Source organism: Ambystoma mexicanum, chromosome 2p (genome assembly GCF_040938575.1).
Source record: "Ambystoma mexicanum isolate Mex_15411 chromosome 2p, UKY_AmexF1_1, whole genome shotgun sequence".
NCBI lineage: Eukaryota > Metazoa > Chordata > Amphibia > Caudata > Ambystomatidae > Ambystoma > Ambystoma mexicanum.
The window spans coordinates 447,382,000-447,402,329 of record NC_090923.1 but is presented as its reverse complement, the minus strand read 5'-3'; the positions used below and the strand labels follow the sequence as shown (position 1 = coordinate 447,402,329).

Sequence of the window (20,330 nt, the reverse complement as noted above, 5' to 3'; positions counted from 1 at the left end):
AGAGAGAGCGAGAGGGGGGGGGGAGAAAAGGTAGCGGGAACAATTGGGGCAGAGGCTGCCGGGAGGCCGACTGGTAGAAATAATAGAGAAAGTTGGGTAGAAAGGGGAGGAGGGCAGACAGGGAGAAGAGTACCTGCTAAAGTGCCTTTGCTGCTTCTCAGCCCCCACCCACATGTAAAACGCACCACTGCCAGCAACCAAAGAGAAACCTCCAGCAATCTCTCACACGCTTATGAGGCTGTCACTCCCCCTCCAGAGCCTGCCCAACGCCCATGATTAACACAACAGGGGGAGCTGGTCTTTTTCAGCTGTTCCCAGGCCCCAAGTAGGCTTGGTGACAGGAAGGGGGAGGGAAATCACAGGGTGTAGGACAGGTGGGCAAACGCAACATGGGGAACTAGTTTCTGGGCTGTTCCCAGTCCCCAAGGAGGCTTGATGACAGGAACGAGGGGGAAATCACAGGGTGTAGGACAGGTGGGCAAACATGGGCAGGGACAATAGATGAAAAGGGTATGCCAGATTGCGGTTACTGGGGAAGGGAATAAGTTCCCAGGAAAAGATGAAAGGGCCAGCCCGAGGCTGCATATTACACTGGCTGTAAAACTGGCTGCTGTTGCCTGGGCTGGGAACAGGTTTCGTTTTTTTTTAAGGGGGTAAGACAAGTTTTGGAGGGAATAGAGTCCCTGTATTTGGACAGGAGCGTGGCTGGAGTTCCACAACCCCCCCCCCCCCCACATACCCATACTTGCATACACATATGCACTCAGTGCAGGGGACACAGTGGAATAGCCTAAGGCTAAAAATAATAGCAAAAACTTAACGCAGGGACTCTCTCTTTCTCTCTTTCTCTCTCTTTCCCTCCCTCTTTCTCTTTCTCTCTCTCTTTCTCTCTCTCTTTTTCTCTCCAGGAACACAGGGTAAAGGGAAGGTAATGTCCAGTGTGCCAGGAACCAAGCAGCTACAGAGATCATAAAGTAACGATACAAAATGCAGTGAGCAGGAAATATTGAAGCCAACTACAGTGAAACGTCAATGCAGTAACCAAATAAAACTCTGGCATTAAAGAGCAAAAGGCAAGGAGGTTCAGACTAGTGACCAGGCTTCTGTCATGGACACAATACAAACAGAGGAGAACATGCAAGCACTCAGCAGAAATAAACCACAAGCATGGGAAGTGTAGTCCGGGCCTGCCATGTACAGAAATAAAATACAGGGAAATATGCATGTACTGGTAATGTAAACACACGCACAAACTGTAAATTAATAGGCAGGGAAAAGGAAACTTGCAAACATACAGTGCAAGATGAAAAATTAATTTGGGGAAAAATGACAATCGTGCAATACATTGATAAAATGAAAGAAAAATACATAAAACCCACAGTAAACTCAAGTGACACATGGGAACCACAAGTGAAGGCTGTGCGCTGTCCACAAGTGGAGACTGCCATTTCCACAGCTCACTGAAAGCTTCCAGTTGCCCTAAAATATGTCAAAATAACTTGCCCCAATCTTTACCAGGTAATTCTGCAAGGTAAAATGCAGAATTTCTAGTACCCTGACTTGTCCTAGCTAGTGCAACCTTACAGCTTCAGCATCTCTCCAAACATTCTTGACCTCCCAAATTTCTTGGGCAGATTCCTGACACATTGACCAAACCCCGTACACTCCCAGAGCCATCACACAATCAACGTGTCACCTTCTGTGATACTTGACTTTCAAAAAGAACATCCTTACCACATCCTTACCTAGCCTGCATCTTTGAAACGGACTTAGCAGCTATGCACGTCCCTTCAAGCCAAAAAACTAATTTCTTATTTAAAGTACGTGCATGTGTAGAAAACTGTGCATGTCAACTCTCACTATTTGGGTGGAGGGGTTGTGCAAACTGTTTTTGCCATTAATATTTAGTATCCCTTCTCCTACTCTATATTGGCCATTGTCTTTCGATGTAATTGGCCAATACAATTCTTAATGTTCCTGTTGCCTAATCTACCTTGAATGTTCACAAGTAAATATTTTAATATAAGATTTGCCATGATCATTGTTTAGTTTTTTGGGGTTTTGAAATATTCAGATTGATAAATAGCAGCGGTAAGGGGCAAGATATGTTGTAGGCATTTGATTTTGAAGCCGTATGGACTCTGCTAACATTTTCAGGCCAGGCAGAGATGTCCCATAACGTAATGAGGTATGCAAAAGCACAATTATGTTCCTCCAGTTTGCAAGTATTTTATTCCATTCCTTCACTGTTTGTATTTAGACATTTTAAAAAGATTCAGGACTTTGACGACACCTTCTATCGTCGTAAGTATGGCGATAAGCTTTACATGTATTTTTTGAAACATTGCAAAATATTCCTGTTGTAAAACCACAGGTAATATTGTAAAATTATATAAAATGTTCTCTCTCCTAGAATTTCATATCATTGTATGTGGGCTGGATTCCATAATAGCAAGAAGATGGATAAATGGCATGTTGGTAAGAGACATTATTTGACAAAAGTTTTTTTTTTTTAATTGAACATGTCAATAACTACTTTTTCTGTCCAGGATTGTAGTTTAGGCCTTTGCTTAGGAGTGAACATTACGTGTGATGTTCTTTAAGGAAGAACTATCGAACATTCTTACAGGGGGCTATTCTGTTCAAAAAGCGGTGCGATGTAAAGCCTTTTAAAAGTGATAATTGCAAGATCAGGAACTGCGAGTAAGAAAACTGGTGACTGAAGAAGGAATCCACAATTCTCAAGCAAGAGCACCTTCCCAGATTTATAGCGCCTTCCCAGATTTACTGCTGCTCTGAAGAAGCATCCGGCTGCCGGAACGTGTGCTTGTGTGTTTCGCTGGTTATTTCTCAACGCAGCACTGCGAGCGCTGCTCTTGCTGCCTGGCCGCTTCCTCAAGGGGGCGGAGCCTAATTGGAACATGTGACGAATCACGTGACACTCATTGATCTCAAATTGCCGGCACAACCACCCTTGCGGTGTTGAGCCCTGGAGGCAGTAAGGGCTGGAGCCTCTGTTTTGCTGTTTGGCTGTGACCTGCGCGTGCTGAGGCCCTGTGAGTAACCTAGACTGGGGTTTTAAGCTGTTACTTCATCTGCCTTACTACTACTGGTCTTCAGGGTAAGGGGTGGAGAGTCGGACTCTGGCAGCGCCTCAAGCTGTTGGCGTTCCCTACCCTGAGACTGAGTGCTCCTTCTGGTTTACGCTGATCAATGAAACTACTGTTTATTCTATGAATAGTTCATTGATGGAATAAAGGACATATTTTATAATGCATGTACTTACAATTTCCCAATTGTTGGACAGAGATCCATATTTATCTGTATTTTATTTAAGAGTGCTTTTGGTGCAGTGTTTGATGTGTTTTAAGCTGCTCCTTGTATTCAGTGCATTTTTAAATATTTGTGTCTGTTGCTTCATAGATTGTATTATATGTTACTTTTTATTTTTTGTATTTTTTACATATTAAAACTCAGTCTGAGTTTTTCTGCACTATTTTTACTTTAAGTTGTATTTTGCTGTTATCTCTCCGGTTCCCCGACTCTCTTTCTTACGGGTTCTTGTCACGTTTGAATGACACGTAAGGGACTTCGGAGCCAGGCAACTATGGAGGTTTCTCTTGATTCTACTCCTTCTGCTGAAGGGGCTCTTTTTTTCTGCTTCGACATTCTGTATCCAACCAGTTAACTCCATCCCTGCCTCCCAGGGCAACCCACAATATACATTAGTGGATGGTTCCCAGGATTCCTCTCTCTTAAAATCTTTGGCCCAGGCCCAAATTCATTCAAGAGATAGGTCTGAGGTACTCAATATCATGGGTATTACTCCACGCACTCCAGCTAATAACAGATGCATCTTTAATGGAAAACAAGATATTTCCATAGATGCACAGGAAGAGCGTTTAGCAGCTACTATAGCCTTCAATTTGGAGGAAGGCGGTAGTTTACTAAGGCCAAGGGTACACATGGATCACCTAAACAATAGTATGGTGAACACTATGGTCCCAACCCCCGTTAAATCACAATCTAAGTTGCCTTTGCGGGCCTTAATGCTGGATGATTCTGCAGCCAATGCTACAGAATCTCCTGTTACGTTAAAAGAGGCTACTGCTCAACAAGTCTCCCTCTCAGAGGGCAATAGGAACTATGGTACTCCCCCCTATCAAATTTTCACCGTAGGTATTTTCCTCTAATGGGGGGGGGGGTAAACCATACTTCCTCCATTCATGTCAATCTTTCTGTTAACCCTGCTGGTTCTCCCAATACTCCTACAGTGAACTCTATAGTGTTTAAAACTCCATTTAGTAAACCTTCAAATCTTACCCCAAAAATAAAATCTAATATGGGTACCCAAGGTAAACCTATCCAAGGGAAAAAAAATTCTAACTTTTTTGGAAAGAGGACTGCCACCAGTACCCTTGTCAAACCTCCACAATCACTTCCAATAGTGGCTACTTTGGATCACACGCATCTGGTAGATATAGTAAAGAAACTAGAGATTGAAGATCCCCCAGAAAATGATATTGACGATATTAGTATCATAGAATGTGCAGATAAGGCAATAGCTGATAGCCATTTAGATCTCAATTCTATCAATACAAATAATGTCACCCAGCAAATCTGTGATGATTCTTATGTGGGTTCTCCATCTGAACTCTCAAATTTTATTGATGAGTATACAGAAAAACAAAATTGGTTGAGAGAAAGGGGTTTACTCCCAGATTTAAATAAGGATCATGTAAGTGAGTCTATTCTGCACCATACTATCAAAGAGGCGGATGACAGAATAAAACGTACTCAACCGACACTTTCTGCACTGAATATGGTTTTGAGTTCTTTTGTGAGCCTGTATGACAATATATGGTCAGAGGTTAGATCAAACTCGCTTCTACTCTCTGAAATCTATTCTAGGTTAGAGGGATTAGATAGATTTGAAGAGTTAGTCAAAATTATTAAGGAAGACAATCCCATAATGGCAACACAGTGCTCTGATCCTATTTTCTCTAATCAACCGAATGTGGCTAAAAAAGTCCTTAATGTGGAAATGCCTATTCTACAAGGGGAAGCTTTAGATATGGCCTTAGGTACCATTGAGCCTTGCTGCTCGGATAAGGATATTTGTGATCATCCATCCACAATTCCTTCCATGACCACTGAGGGTGCTCAAGAGGTCCTTGTTATGGAGGTAAAACTCCCTATTCCTCATATAAACGTCATTATTGAATCATTAGAGGAGAAAGTCCAAGAGGGGTTTACTGGTTATCCTCTTAATCCTATTCCTCGGGGACTATCCTCTATGGCTGAGTCACTTAAGGGAGATTATGTTGCCTCTTCTGTAGATTTTAAATCCGATCCCAATTCGGAGAAGTCATCAGATTTTACTGACCTCACTAAAGAAATAACACACCAAAAAGGTTTTGTATGTATAGGGGAAAAAAAACGTAATCAGCAAATAAAGAAAACTAAAAATCAGAAGAATATGAAAAAAAAATTACTACTTTTACTAATCAATTTTTTAAAAATCTATTCTCCGTAAATGCTTCGGCCTCTAACACCTTTCTTTGCTTCTAAGCGGACTGAGAACCCAGTGGAATCAGCGGGTTCTGTGACCTCTATTTCTAATACGGTGGCCATTCCGGTTGGACTTATTTCACTACCTATTATTCCAGCTGTATTCGGTCTACCTGATGCTCCGGTAGACAGTTCTATGACCAATAATACTGTCCCTCCTGTAGCGGTGCGCAATACTGTGGGGGTTGAGGACACTTGTTTCTTGCTCTCCGAAAATAGCCTCAACTCTACTAGAGCCGATTAATACCAACGCTTCAGCTGTACCGAATATAGTTACTGTTATTAAGCCGCCAGAATCCTCTTCGGTCACAGAATCCTTAATTATACCATGTAATTCTATATCTGGGGTAGATCCGTCCCATTCAGAGACCACTTTTACTCCGATTTCGGCGAATTTGGTTAATCTTGATATGGTAAAACATCTATTCCAGGAGTTTCTTGGTCCTAAATTTGTTAATGGGGTGGATTCTAATCTAATTAAACGCCCCTCTCAGGATAGGGCTCCCATTATTTCTTCTTCTATGGATCCCCATCTTTCTTCTCTTCCTGATGGTCATTTCACCAATACTGAGCCTACAATGGGGGATTGTGGTACGGGATTTAGACCAGTGGGGGATCTCTATGTACCCAACTCCCTTAACTTAGCTCATCCAATTATGTCAAATGTTGGCCCTTTCACTGGCCATGAAGGTGCGAAAGAAACCCTGTGGGACCAAAGGCAATCCAAAATAGGACTATACTAAGGGGCGCCAAGTGCACTGATAAATTACTGATTCACTATCTCACCCAGCGGAGGCTAAAGATCTTCTTGATATTCTGCAGCTTACTACCCTCTGGGGTCAAGATATGCCAATTTGTCTTAACTGTGGTAATATTTTAAAAAAAGTTTCCATCAACTACCCTCGCTTTCACTCATTTCTAGCTATGATATGGAAAGTATTTTCTTTCCAATTCAGCGTCGGGTAGATGTGAGTAATATTTATCTTAAATCAAGAGTGGTATTAGAATTGATAATGGGGCAAAGGGAAGGTCTAAAGCAGCTTGGCTTTGAAGTAAACCTATTAGAATCTAATCAGTTCTCCGGCAATAATGGAGGGTGTGAAGAATATAGGGGAAACCTTACTATGGTATACCATCCGGAAAGAGCTCCACAGCACCAACGGAGGCAATTCACACCCAGATTCAATGGAAATGCAAGCAACTGGGCCCAGGTTACCTCAGGTCTGTGGAAATGAGTACTCTTCTAATTACTCTGAAGTGCCTACTAAGGTTCGCCTTTCTCTCCTGGAATTCCAGGGGAAATTGTCATCTTTTTACGAATTTGGATACTGTAACTATGATTAGGGCCTCACATTGTTTTTTTCCACAGGAAACCTGGATGCTTTCAAATCCCGTTTTAGACGGATTTGATATCTACTCTCAAGATGCTAAACCTAGCCTGGGAGGGAGGCCCTCTGGGGGCCTTCTTATAGGAATCGGAACCTCTTTTGGTTTTAGGAATAAGGTTCTTCCGGATATGCTCTTTGGTATTTTGGCTTTGGAGGTTATTTCTCTTGATCAAATGGTTAATCTCCTTTTGATGTATATTGGCACAAGGGCATTGCTGCCCTTGGCCGTTCTGGAAAGTCTAACGGATACGCTACTTCTTTGGAGAGCTCTACATCCTAGGGGGAAAGTGATTCTGGCTGGTGATCTTAACTCTGACTGTTCTATTTCTTCTGAATCCAATTATGACGATTTGGGTTTGGCTATGGAGGACGACACTCGCCAAGGGCAGAAATATGCATGGGGTAGACTTTGGAATCTTGCTTTGGATTCGGTTGGTCTAATATGTCTTAACAGCTATTATGATGCTATTTCCTCACCTTGTCCTACATGGCGTAGAACTTTGTCAACGTCCACTATAGACTGTCTATGTAGATCACTCTCTGTCTTCTCTTTCGTCTGAAGTTGAGGTTTTCTTTAACCCATGGAGTGACCATGGAACATTGATGGTTTCATTTCTCTGCCCTTTTCCCATGAAGTTTTTGCCCGCTGGGGGGCCATGCCACCTTAAAACCGTGGGACAAGGGACAGGGGTACGTTGGTCACCTACAAATATTCTACTTAACTGTAAATTGATCTCTTCCTTTAATCACACCTCTTTCTCTTGGACAGTTTTCTCAATACTCTCCATAGCAGTATTTATGGTCTGCTTAGGAAGGGTATCTCTAAAGAAATCCCATTCGAAGGGATTGTGTCCTCCGACGTATTCCTTATCTTTGATAATACGTTTCCAGCTTGCTGGCCTCGGAAATTTTTTCTGTAGAGGGCACTGCGCGTCGACGTCCGCCGAGTCGATGTCCCTCGACGGCCACCGTATCGGTGCCAACGTCACCATGCCCATAAATAGCCACGCACGGCGTCCGTTGCTCAGTTCCGTTTTTCCACGCTTCGTGGGGCCTCGGAACATCGTTGCTCAGTTCAGTCAGATAATCTAAAATCTGCATCTACTCGAAATATACCAGCTCGTTCTCGATGGCATCTTCATCGGAACCGACAACACCGCGATCCGGCTTCACAAAATGTCGAGGCTGCGGTAAAAAAATTTCGATAACGGATCCACACAGGATCTGCTTGTGGTGCTTGGGAGCCGAGCACCATTGTTCGGAGTGTGAGGACTGCATGTCCATGACAGCGAAAGCCTTGAAGGAGCGCAAGGGGAAGCTTGAGAGAGGTAAGTCAGTCAAAACCTCCTCAAAAGTTTCTTCGGCCGAGGCATTCGTCTCCTCGCCGTCAAACATTCCCATTCTAGATCTCGAAGTAGCTCCCACCATTCGTCGAGATCAAGACACTCAAAGAAGAGACGTCGAAGATCCCCTTCTTCATCGTCTTCTGTTTCCCCAGAAAGGGTCTCCTGCCCCACAAAACACAGCTCTCAGGCTGAGTGGGAGGAATTCAGGAAGAAAATGTTAAGCGTCTTCGAGAAAGCGGCCTCGACCCCCTCGAAGACAGATGAGGGTGATACCCTGGGTGAAAAACCCCAAAAATCAAAACTCTGCGAGTCGCAGCACCCAGCGAAACATTCCACCCGAGAGCGCCACGGGCCATCGGGTAAGACGGCACTGTCTTCGCCGTCGTCGAAAATTCCTTCGACGCATGGATCGGCCCCATCGAGGCCGTTGTCGAAGGATTCTTCGACGCATCGGTCGATTGACTCGACGCCATTGTCGATGCCGACGCCGATGAAAGAGAAGACCACGGCTACCCCACAGCCAACGGTGATTCCAAGAGCCTCCGGCACGACGCCGAGACCGTCGTCGACATCCTTAAGTAGGATCCCGATCCTCTCGAGTTCTTTGAGGCCTCTTCCGGTTTTCTCGACGCAGTTCTCGGCGCCTTCGAAGCCTGTCACATCGGCGTCGACGACATCAATGTTTTCTCGCCCAATAATGACGAGTTTGGCTCCTTCTGCCTTAGAAATGGGTTTTATACCATTTCAGAGGTCAGAGTACCCTGGATTATCTTCAATTTATGAAGAAGGGGAAGATTCTGACCAGGAAACCTTCGGGTTGCAGAGGACCACACTACCTGTTTCAGAGGATTTCACCTCTGAGGAAAGAAGGTTGAAAGACCTACAGGAGTCATTACATGAGGCAAGTGGGCTGGACACTTCGCCAGAAGTGGATTTTGTTAAGCCAGACCCAGGGGAACATGCCGAAACACCCTATAGAACCATGATGGCAAGAATTATTGAATTCATGGGTTGGTCTGCGCCTTCGCCTGTTTTTCAACAGGCGAAGGCGCAGACATATTAGACAAAGGTCCACAGGAGGATCCTGTGGTCCCCTTCCATGCAGCCTTACAGAGAAAGATTGCATCTAATTGGGAAACTCCTGAAGTTATCCCTGCTGTCAATAAAAGATTATCAGCCAAGTATAGGGTAGCTGCAGCTGACCCTGAATACTTATCGAAACACCCGACTCCAGAGAACCTGGTGGTCCAAGCGGCAACTTCATCAAGCAGCAGGACCGCTTACCCTACTGTCCCACAGGATAGAGATGACAAGAGGTACGATTCTATGGCAAAGAAAGTCTTCTCTGCTTGTAGTATGGCGTTGAAGTCCATCAACGCCACCTGTACGCTCGCTAGGTTCAGTCACACATTGTGGGAGTGTGCTTCATCAGCGGCTGACTGCATACCCGAAGGAGAGGAAAAGGAAGCTTTCCTTAACATTATTTAAGATGGCAAAGATGCCATGTGCGAGTCACTTTAAACTGGCATCGATTCCACTGACAGTATCAGCAGGGCCATGGCGCCTAGTACAACAATCCGCAGGCATGCGTGGTTGCGCAAGTCTGGCTTTGCTCCAGATGTACAAGCCAGACTTTTGAATATGCCCTTTGACGGCTCTTCATTATTCGGAAAAAAGGCTGATGACAGTCTGGAAAAGTTGCAGACATCTAAAGCAGCAGCAAAATCTTTAGGAGCTGCTATCCGCCAAACTCCTTTTCACCCCTCAGGAACCTCTGGGAGAGGAAAGTTCTTTTGCTATTATTCTGCATTCGGGGAAGGCAGAGGACAGCCGGCTCAAAGAGGCCAAAGGAGATCCACCCGAGGTGGACGGGTCAAAAGTACTAAGACCGCAGCAGCAGGTGCCTCTTTACCCTCGGCATCTGCATCAGCCGCCCCCAAACCACTCTGAGGTCTTTCCACACAAAGCACCTGTAGGGGGCAGGTTAACTCACCATCTGACGGAATGGCAGGCTATTACGTCAGATGCTTGGGCATTGGAGACAGTTGTCCAGGGTTACTGCCTACCCTTTCTACACATCCCTCAGTCATCCACTGGGGAACAGCTCTCTAAAAGTTCCAGATCCGCTCCTCTTGCAGGAAATTATAGACCTGCTAGAGAAAGGTGCCATAGAACCGGTACCTGTAGCGGACAGGAACAAGGGCTGGTACTACCCCCTACTTTCTCATACCAAAGAAGGACAGAGGACTGAGACCCAACCTGGATTTACGAGAATTGAAGAAGTTCCTCAGGAAGGACAAGTTCAAGATGGTAACTCTCTCTCAGATCCTTCAGGCCCTCCAGCTCCAGGACTGGCTGGTATCTCTGGACCTTCAGGATGCTTATTTCCATGTGCCAATCCATCTCAAACACAGGAAATACCTGAGGTTCACAATTGGCGACTCATCAATTTCTAGTTCTGCCATTTGGGCTGACCTCCGCCCCAAGGGTCTTCACCAAACTAATGTTGGTAGTGGCTGCGAGTCTAAGGAGGGAAGGGATCCTCGTCTACCCCTACTTGGACGATTGGCTGATCAGGGCTGTATCCTCGGAACAAGCTCAGACCCAGCTAGATTATGTCTGCCACTTCCTTCACAAACTGGGCTTCTCCCTCAATTTAAAGAAGTCACAGATGATACCATCACAGAGACTCCAGTTCATTGGAGCAGTCCTGGACACTTCCCTGGGAAAAACCTCTCCACCAGAGGTGAGGGCTCAAGATATTCTGCAGATGGTCAACAAGTTTCAAAATGGCCAACGTCTCCAAGCCTTCGACTTTTTGAGGTTGCTAGGCCTCATGGCATCCTGCATCTTCCTTGTGCCAGAGGCTCGCCTGAAAATGAGATGTCTTCAGTGGGCACTGAGAACTCAGTGGTCGCAATTCTCAGGGAGAATGACAGATCTCGTCCGGATTCCGGACAGGGTAGCCCGCGACCTTCAATGGTGGGCCTATCCAGAGAACATCTTGAAAAGAGAACTGTTTTGGCAACCATGGCCGGAGATAACAGTAGTCGGACGCCTCACTCACAGGGTGGGGAGCCCATGCCAACGACTTGACCATCAGCGGTCGTTGGTCTCCATCGGAGTCCAGACTACACATCAACCTATTGGAGCTGAGAGCGATCAAACTAGCGCTGAAAGCCTTCCTGCCATCAGTACAGGGGAGAAATGTCCTGATAATGACGGACAACATGGTGGCTATGCACTACCTCAACAAAAGAGTAGGCGTAGGGTCACTGCCACTGTGCAGAGAGGCAATGCAGCTCGGGTTTTGGGCAATTCAGGAAGGAATCTCTCTATTGGCAGTCCACCTAGCCGAAGAGAAGAACTTGACAGCGGACGCTCTGAGCAGGCAGGGCACAGTCTCCCACGAGTGGGAGCTAGCTCAGGAAGTCTTTCAAGAGATCTTTGCCCTTTGGGGAACCCCTCAGGTGGATCTGTTCGCCACAAGCACCAACAGGAAGTGCGATCTGTTCTGTTCAAGGGAATTTCCCCCGAGAGGAGCTCTAGGAGACGCGTTCGTAGTGGACTGGCAGTTTCCACTCCTTTACGCGTTTCCTACAGTCCCTGTTATTCCTCAAATGATCAGGAGGTTTAGAAGATTCCGGAAAAACCATGATCTTAATTGCCCCGGACTGGGCCAGGAAAACGTTGTACCCGGACCTTCTAGATATGTCCATCTGCCCTCCAATCCGTCTTCCACTCAAAGAGAATCTTCTCTCGCAGAAGGGAGGTCAGGTTCTCCATCCAGACATCAGAACCCTCAACCTTCACGCTTGGCTTCTGAAAGGGTGAGGTACAAGGATTGGGATCTCCCTGATGACGTCATGGAGGTGTTGCTTTCGGCCAGAAGGCCAGCAACAAAGTCTTTGTACCGCTGCTGTTGGAACAAATTTTGCAGCTGGTGTAGAGAAGGGAATATCGATTCTTTTTCATGTGGTACACCAACGGTGTTATCCTTTCTACTCTACTTGGCAAACTCAGGCCTTCAAGTTGGCACTGTAAAAGGCTATCTCGCAGCGTTTTCAATCTTCAAGCGCACTGCGGAGGAACGATCGTATTTCAAACTACCTCTAGTGATACAATTTCTCAAGGGATTAACTAATGTTTATCCTCCAAAACCATTCCAAGTTCCGTTATGGGACTTAAATTTAGTCTTAAACTTCCTAATGGGCACTCCATTCGAACCACTTCACTCTTGTTCGCTGAGATTTCTCACGCTTAAAACTGTCCTATTGGTAGCACTAACATCTGCTAGGAGGGTGAGCGAGCTACAAGCTCTCTCCTGTAAACCCCCACATACAATTTTCCACAAGGACAAAGTTGTCCTACAGGTGAAGCCTAATTTCCTCCCAAAGGTGGTTTCTGAATTTCATATTACTCAGAAAATTACCTTACCTTCGTTCTACCCTCCTCCCCATCCGGGGAAAGAGGAAGAAAGGCTACATTGGCTGGACCCAAGGCGAGCTCTAAGCTTTTACATCAGCAGAATGGCTAGGATCAGGCAAGCAGACCAACTGTTTGTAGAATACTCAGGTCACAAGTTGGGATTCCCCATAACAAAACAAACCATTTCCAGGTGGATTATTTTGGCCATTCTGGAATCTTACAAACTGGCAGGTAAAGAGCCACCCCAAAATCTTAGGGCTCATTCAACCAGGGGTATCGCAGCCTCTTCGGCCCTCCAAAGAGGGGTACTGGTCAGAGACATATGTGCGGCTGCCACATGGTCGTCCGCACATACATTCACAAAGTTTTACAACCTGGATTCCTCCACTAGTCAAGAGACCAGATTTGGCAAAGCCGTATTACACTCGGTCATCCCTAAAGGGATACATGACATTCTTACTCCCACCTCCAATTACATGCCACTCCTATGGGAGTCTATCAAAGATAAGGAATACGTCGGAGGACACAATCCCTTCGAAGAACAAGTTACTTCTTACCTTGTAACGTTCTTTCGATGGGATGTTCCTCCGACGTATTCCTCATCTCCCCTCCCATCCATCCCCGCAGTAATACTTCCCTTGTGGTTGCAGTTTACACTCCTTCAAGGTCAATAACCAATTCAGGCATGACTTTTCTTATGCTACAAAACGGAACTGCGCAACGGATGCCGCGCGTGGCTATTTATGGGCATGGTGACGTCGGCGCCAATACGGTGGCCGTCGAGGGACATCGTCTCGGCGGACGTCGACGCGCAGCGCCCTCTACAGAAGAAATTTCCAAGGCCAGCAAGCTGGAAACATATTATCAAAGATAAGGAATACGTCGGAGGAACATCCCATCGAAAGAACGTTACAAGGTAAGAAGTAACTTGTTCTTCTCATAGGTTTGATTTAGAGCTGGCTAATGAAAAGGCCCACACTCGGAAACTTAGAGGCCCAAGCTCTAGACACTGAGTGGGATAATAAAAAAACTAAATTAAAGCTATCCGCCAAAAATATAAAAATTACTGCAAGTCAAGAAAATCTATTATGCTACAAAATGATGCGGAGCATATGCTTGAAGTATTAATGAAAAGAGATCTGAGGGCATTTTGGGCTACTCCCTCTAGCCAAGATGATGTGGTGGAGGCCGATCAGCTGAATGTTATCCCAGAGGTTCAATGGGTAGAGCATTTCACTGAATTGTTTGATACAGGGGGAGAGGGGTTAGAATTATGTAATTTTGGGAAGAATGTGTTCAATTATTCCTGGAAGCCTGTAATTGATTGAGACAATATTTGGTCTTATTTCTAAAGCTAAGAAATCAAGGGCCCCGGGGCCTAATGGCTTAACTAATAATACATTAAAAGCTGAACCAGAACTTTGGGCCAAGCTCCTCTCCCTGTTATTTCAAGATGTTGTTAATTCTGGTAACGTACCAACTAGCTGGCAGACCGCACATATTCCTATTTTTAAGAGAGGGCTACGAACTTTGTTAAAAAATTATAGACCAATCTCTCTTATTGATGCGGACTGCAAGCTTTTTGCATCTATGCTGCTTTCCCACCTTAACGTTTGGATCAAGGAAAATCATATTCTCCCGAAGCAACAAACAGGTTTTAGGGCTGGCCATTCAACTAATCTTAATGGCATCATTCTAACTGGCCTACAAAGCACTACTTGGGGTAAATATGATGGTTCTCTTTATGTTGCTTCAATCGATTTGTCAAATGCTTTCGATTTGGTAATCAGGTCAAGACTCTGGGAAGAGTTAATTAAATGGGGGATCCCGGCTGGTCTTCTCACTCTTATCATGGCAATGTATGAGAACTCGGGGTCCATATTAGGAACGATCTGGCAGGAACACTATCCAGAAGGATAAGGACCCGTATTGGGGTTGGACAGGGCTGCTCTTTAGCTCCTTGCCTTTTTATCCTTTATATGGCGGATGTAGGGGAATTTTTGGGAAATACAGGCATGGCGAGCGCAAAATTGGGGGAACTCAGGCTCTCATGGTTGGCATATGCCGACGACTTTCTTCTTTTTGATCATACCAAAGTTGGTTTGCAGAGGCTCATCTGCACATTTATAGAATATGCCATTCTTAATGGGTTGAAGATCAACCCGAACAATGGTCTTTTCCAGGGGGAGAAAAGGGAATAACAAGGTGTGGAAAATAGGTGGTGAAAATATCATCAAAGCACACAAAATTGTCTATTTGGGATTTCTTATTCTGGCCCAACCATCGGCGATTGAATTAAGACGATTTCTTAGACACAAACTGCTCCCGCTCATTTCCCAATCCATAAGGTTAGACAATAAATATTGAATGTTCTCCTTTAAACCTGTAGTAGATTTTTTCAAGGGAAAGGTTACCCCAAAGCTATTATATGGAATGGAACTCCATTATTTGACACTCTTGACATTCTGGGATTCTCTTGAGGGTATCTATTGGAGAAAAATCTTGAAACTCCCGAATTGTGTTCCAATAGTGGCCATAAGATAAGAACTCTGGTTAGTTTCACTCCAAGCTACGATTCTCTGGAGAGTTTTTTCACTTTTCTCTGCCTTGCTCTCTCCCAAAACTGATACCCTCTATGTTGATGTGGGCAAAACGATCTTCTCACAGGGATCTATGGATCGAAACCTATATCTTACTAGATTCAGTGACCTCTGTGACAAGACCCTATCAGATCTCTCTACTGATAGGGATACTCTGTTAACGAATCCCAATAAGGTTAAGGAGTGTCTATTTAGTCATTATTGGAACAATACGCTGGAAAAACTGCATACTTTTCCTTCTCTCAGTGACTTACAATTCGATCATAAGAAGAGAGGCTCACTCTCTTTTATTCTGACTCAATTCCCTAATCGTTATTACCGTTCACTTCAGCTCAAACTTAGATGGAATCTCCTTCCCACCAGGGAAGTTCTACATAGAAGGAAGGAGTTTACTGATTTGGACCTTATATGCCGCTTTTGCAACACTCCTGGGGTGATTGAGTCTACTCGTCATCTCTTTTTAGAATGTGTTGCTTTGAAAGGTCCAAGGGACAAATACTTAGCTAGATTTAATACATTAGGTCAATTGGGGGCAGATAACCTTATTTGGTCACGGTGAATTGCTATATCTAAAACTAAGGCTGGGCTTGCTGTGGTGGGTTTTATCAAAGCTCTAGATCTGTATGCCCCTTTTCTTTGGTCAATCTGTATGATGAATTTTATCTCACGTCATTTTTGTTTTGTGATATCTTTGCTAAAAGTCGTTTATAAGTAATTTGAAGATGTTCTCTTAATTCTAAATTACTTTGAATCTTTTGAAATGTGTCTTTTGTGCTATGAGTCTTAATCTTGGAAATGGGATCTTTGTTCTCTAATGTATTATTCTAAATGTATGTATAAATGAAATTTTGCTGTAATGTATGTTTTTTGTAAAGGTTTCTTTTTGTAAACCATATGCAATAAAAGAAATAAAAAGAAATCTAATCAATATTCTCTGCTACAGTTTTCCACACAAGTGACATGTTTCAGTGCAGAGTATAGTGAATGGAAGACCAAGCAAACCATATCGGGGAAAAGAAACAGTCACCTGTCCGCAGCACACAGAGGTGCTGTATCAACTGTCATTACCTGTATCTTGTACTCGCCAGTAAGCAAACTTTTGGGCATCAGCTTATGTATCAGCTTATGCAACGCTGAATCAAGCCTCCTTTTGCTCACTTTATAGCGCCTCGATGCCCGCGGGCTGCAGTGCGCTCTACAAATCTAAATAAAAAAATAGAGGTACTTGCCAGAACTGCTTTAAGTTTGGCTTCACCAAGGGTGCAAGTCATTGCTATCCAAGATTTTCTTTTTGCTGCTTTCCTTGCATAGACTTCTATGGTACACCCTTTTTTTTGCTTGTTTTGAACCCTGTCCTGCCAAGTGAAGCCACCTGCTTTACTTCCCTTGTCTGTTTTGCTCATTCTGATGGAGAAACTAATTATTCCGTAAGACTATCAGTAATGCGTGACAGTTTTTTTGTGAATTCCAATTGCACACCTCACCTTCCAGTGTAATGAAGTTAGGATACTTAGTATCCTTAACTTTTTATATAATGGCTTTTTGGTTACTTTACATTGTGCCTAGGACAAGCTGGTGGCATCTGTGATATTTGTACCATTTTTCGATACGTACTTGTGCACTTTCGCAAATACCATGAATTGTTACTGAAGGTTGCTAGCACTCCAAGATGGCTGTGCCACAGGTTGTCCCATGTTCTTTGGACATAGTGTTCTTTGGCCTTCTTCTTCTTGCCTTCTCAGGTCACGAAATGCCTTATATGGAAATCCCTTTCCCGGGGAAAGCTGTGCTTTCGCAGGCTAAGTGGCAGTGTTTGGGGGGCTGGGACTGTCTAGTCCAGGATTGTCCAACTCCAGGCCTCGAGTGCCGGACACATGTTGGATTTTTGAGGATATACCTCATTTATATTGAGATACATTTGCATACATTGATTAAGAATGTATGCAAATTTGTTCTCATGAATATTAATGAGGGATACCCTGAAAACCCATCAGGATGTTCGCCTTCAAGGCCTGGAGTTGGACAATAATGGCTCTAGTCCCAATCCACAACTCTGGTGCTTCAGTGTCTGTCAAATGTGACCAGTGGCTTTCATGATTGTATAGCCACTGGTTGTTTGGTGCAGATCCTTTCCATTGGAGGGCTTAGGCATGCCCCCAACTGACCAGTATCCATTCCAGCCAGATTGTAACCAGATCTCTCCTGGGCAACATTGCTGCAGCAGACTCCTTTCCGAGTGCTTCATTGGAATTTGGAGGATCGTCCGCTTGCATTACAAACTACCTGCTCATGCATATTCAACCTTCTTGCATTAAACTGAAGCCTTGCAGGGCCTGCTCCTTTGTTCTGCCATATAAGATTGCCTTTTCCGCCAGATCGTGGTGCCTCCCATTGCAATAAGTCTTCTCTCCTTGGAGGTGTCCAGAGGTTGCTGGTTCTGCAGAAGTTGTCATCTTTTCTCTGCAAGGTTATGTAGCTGGAAATTGCCTGGAACCGAGATTCAAAAGCCACAACTGACTGTAACTAAATCCTGCATCGGAGTGACGTCTGTACCCGCGACGCCTGGTCCTTTGTCGACCGGACCAAGCACAGAGGATTGCCCCCAATGGAATCCAAAACCTTAGCAGTGGTCTCTTGAGAAATTGTAGCCACTGGGTTAAGTTAACATACCAGTTTATCTTCCCTGTCCTCCATAGGGTTATGTGGGTGTAAAGCCCTTTCCCAATCGCTCTTTCCTGACTTATATCTTGGTGATCTGGTCAAGGAACCGTTCCTAGGCCTATCCTAGTGTAGTAGAATTGAGTGAGTTACTTGCCTTCACTTTCTCTTGAATCGCAACTACTGGAATTGTCCAAACACACAGTATAATTTTGTAACTGACTTTAGGGCACAAGGTCCGAAACAGTCTTAGGGCTGGACTGACAAAGTGCTAGGCATTTGTTTTGGTGTTGCTCTGAAGTTCTATCTCTCCCTACTTCAAAGGGGCTTGCCCTACCTCAACTTAGGAAAACGGTGACCTGTCAGAATGTCTGTCAAAATTAAATGTTCTCTGTCAGAAACCAGCTAATCTAACCCCAACACTCTAAACCGAAGTCTTTAAAGTGAAGTCTATTTTCTTCACCAGGAGAATTACTCCCTTCTCCTGGTTTCTTGCTTCAGTCTTATAGTAGAAGTAACTCCTTCAGCATCCCATCACGTTTTAACAGGCTTATTTGGTGAGTCACTGTGATGAGGGAGATGGCTCCCGTTCCACTCTGCTGGGGCAGTCATACTGGTGTGACCACTGCGACAAAGGAGATGACACCCTACACACTCGTCAATATTAATGTCCCTTTTTACAGTGTTCCAACACCTAGGATGCGGGAGATTAGTCCCGATATTGTCAAGCATGGGGTCTGGCATGGATTCACATGCTCATGAATATTCCCTGTCGTTAGGCTGGGAATCCTTGGTAAAAGAAAAAATCTGTTTCATTTGTGTACTGTCTTTCTCCTAACAACCAATCGCAGAGCTCTGGGTCATACTGCCCCTAGCCAATGACTGCCCTCTACATAAGCCCCTCGTCTGGCAGCAATCTTCAGATTTTTATCGCACGTTCAAGTGTTGGGAGTCCTCGTGCTTAGCTCTCGAGCTTTTACTGCGTTTTTCGATTTTTGGAAGAGTTTTACTCTTTTTCATTGGTCAATCGAGGACCTATGCTCCATCGATCAACCTTCTGACTAACAGGGACCCGTTTTTTGGGTTTTTCTATGCCCCTCAAGGGCGAATATCGTCGAGTTTCTTTGTGGAGGATTCCAGAAGATTGTTAAAGGCCTACATCGGGTGGATCATGTTTGACGAGAAGGATTCCCCCTCTTTTCAAGCGTTGTACAGACTGCGGTATGTTTATATGGACGATAAACATTCCAAGTGCCTTTACTGCCTGTACCCGACGCACAAGAAGGAAGATTGTGTAATTTGCTGTGAACTCTCGCACAAAGAAGAATCCGTGCAGACAGCTCAAAGACTGGCTACAGGCCGGGGCCTCTGCACTGGGTGTGTCCCAGGAGCATGCCTCTCCTGGATCCGGGAATGCTGAGCAGGCTTCTAAGGCCTTTGAGGGTGCCCCACCTACGAGGGTCCAACAAAAGGCTAAGCACTGTGAGTCCACTGCCTCCGTGAGAGCTGTTGTGGCAGGCTCCTCAGCGGCCAGGACGTTGTAGTGAATTGCTTTATGATAATTATACAAGTAACACCGGTAACATTAGCTTATTTTCTAGTTTAATCGGAGGAGCCCCCGAAACGGGCTTTCTCAGTCAAGCCACATCTTCGTGTATGATTCCATCAACATTCTGGAATCATACACGAAGATGTAACCATGGTAACAACTAACATTCTTACATCTTCCTTTCTAAACAATACAAATACAAATTGTAATCAAACAAAAAATATCTGTCAAAGTTAACTAAAACACTAAATAATATATTTTAAGCATCACACTGTATATTAATAACCAAAAAAGGATACAGTTTCTTCCATGTTTTTTCTTTCTCACGTATCAGCCAGTCTTGAAACTATCACTAAGTTGAACTCTTCAATAATATACATAGTCTTGTTTGTAATTCCATACTCTTTTTCTACATTTAGATCCAGACTGAACACTGTCATTTTTCTCTTCAATTGAACCTTCCTGCGCTTCCTTCCCTTGCAACTTTCCTTTTTCTGCAACAAGACCATCTTCTTCATATCTCATCACTTCCTTCTCCTTTGCCACCACAATATCATCACATGACAATTTCTTGCCATCTTCCAATATCAGACTTTCTTGAGCACTCCTTAACTTTCTGTGGAGCACGAAACTTAGGCTCTCCTTTCATCACACGTGTTGGTTCCCTCACTCTAACCATATCACCTTTCCTGACTTTACTCTCTTGAACGTTTCTCTGCTTGTCATAATAACTTTTATATTTCTCTTGTTTCCTTCTTACTTTGTCAACAATGTCATCCATGTTAATTTT

The 20,330-nt window shown here is 44.4% G+C and overlaps 1 protein-coding gene across 6 annotated transcripts in view; it reads left to right on the top strand.

Moving 5' to 3' along the window:
- The window catches only part of UBA3 (ubiquitin like modifier activating enzyme 3), a 1,318,404-nt gene that overhangs the window by 412,271 nt on the left and 885,803 nt on the right, over positions 1-20,330 (top strand). For all 6 annotated transcript variants that reach the window (XM_069643803.1, XM_069643802.1, XM_069643804.1 and 3 more), the window contains 2 exons: positions 2,261-2,304; positions 2,414-2,478. In XM_069643803.1, the coding sequence (XP_069499904.1) occupies positions 2,261-2,304; positions 2,414-2,478 (109 nt within the window). The remainder of the gene's footprint in view (positions 1-2,260; positions 2,305-2,413; positions 2,479-20,330) is intronic.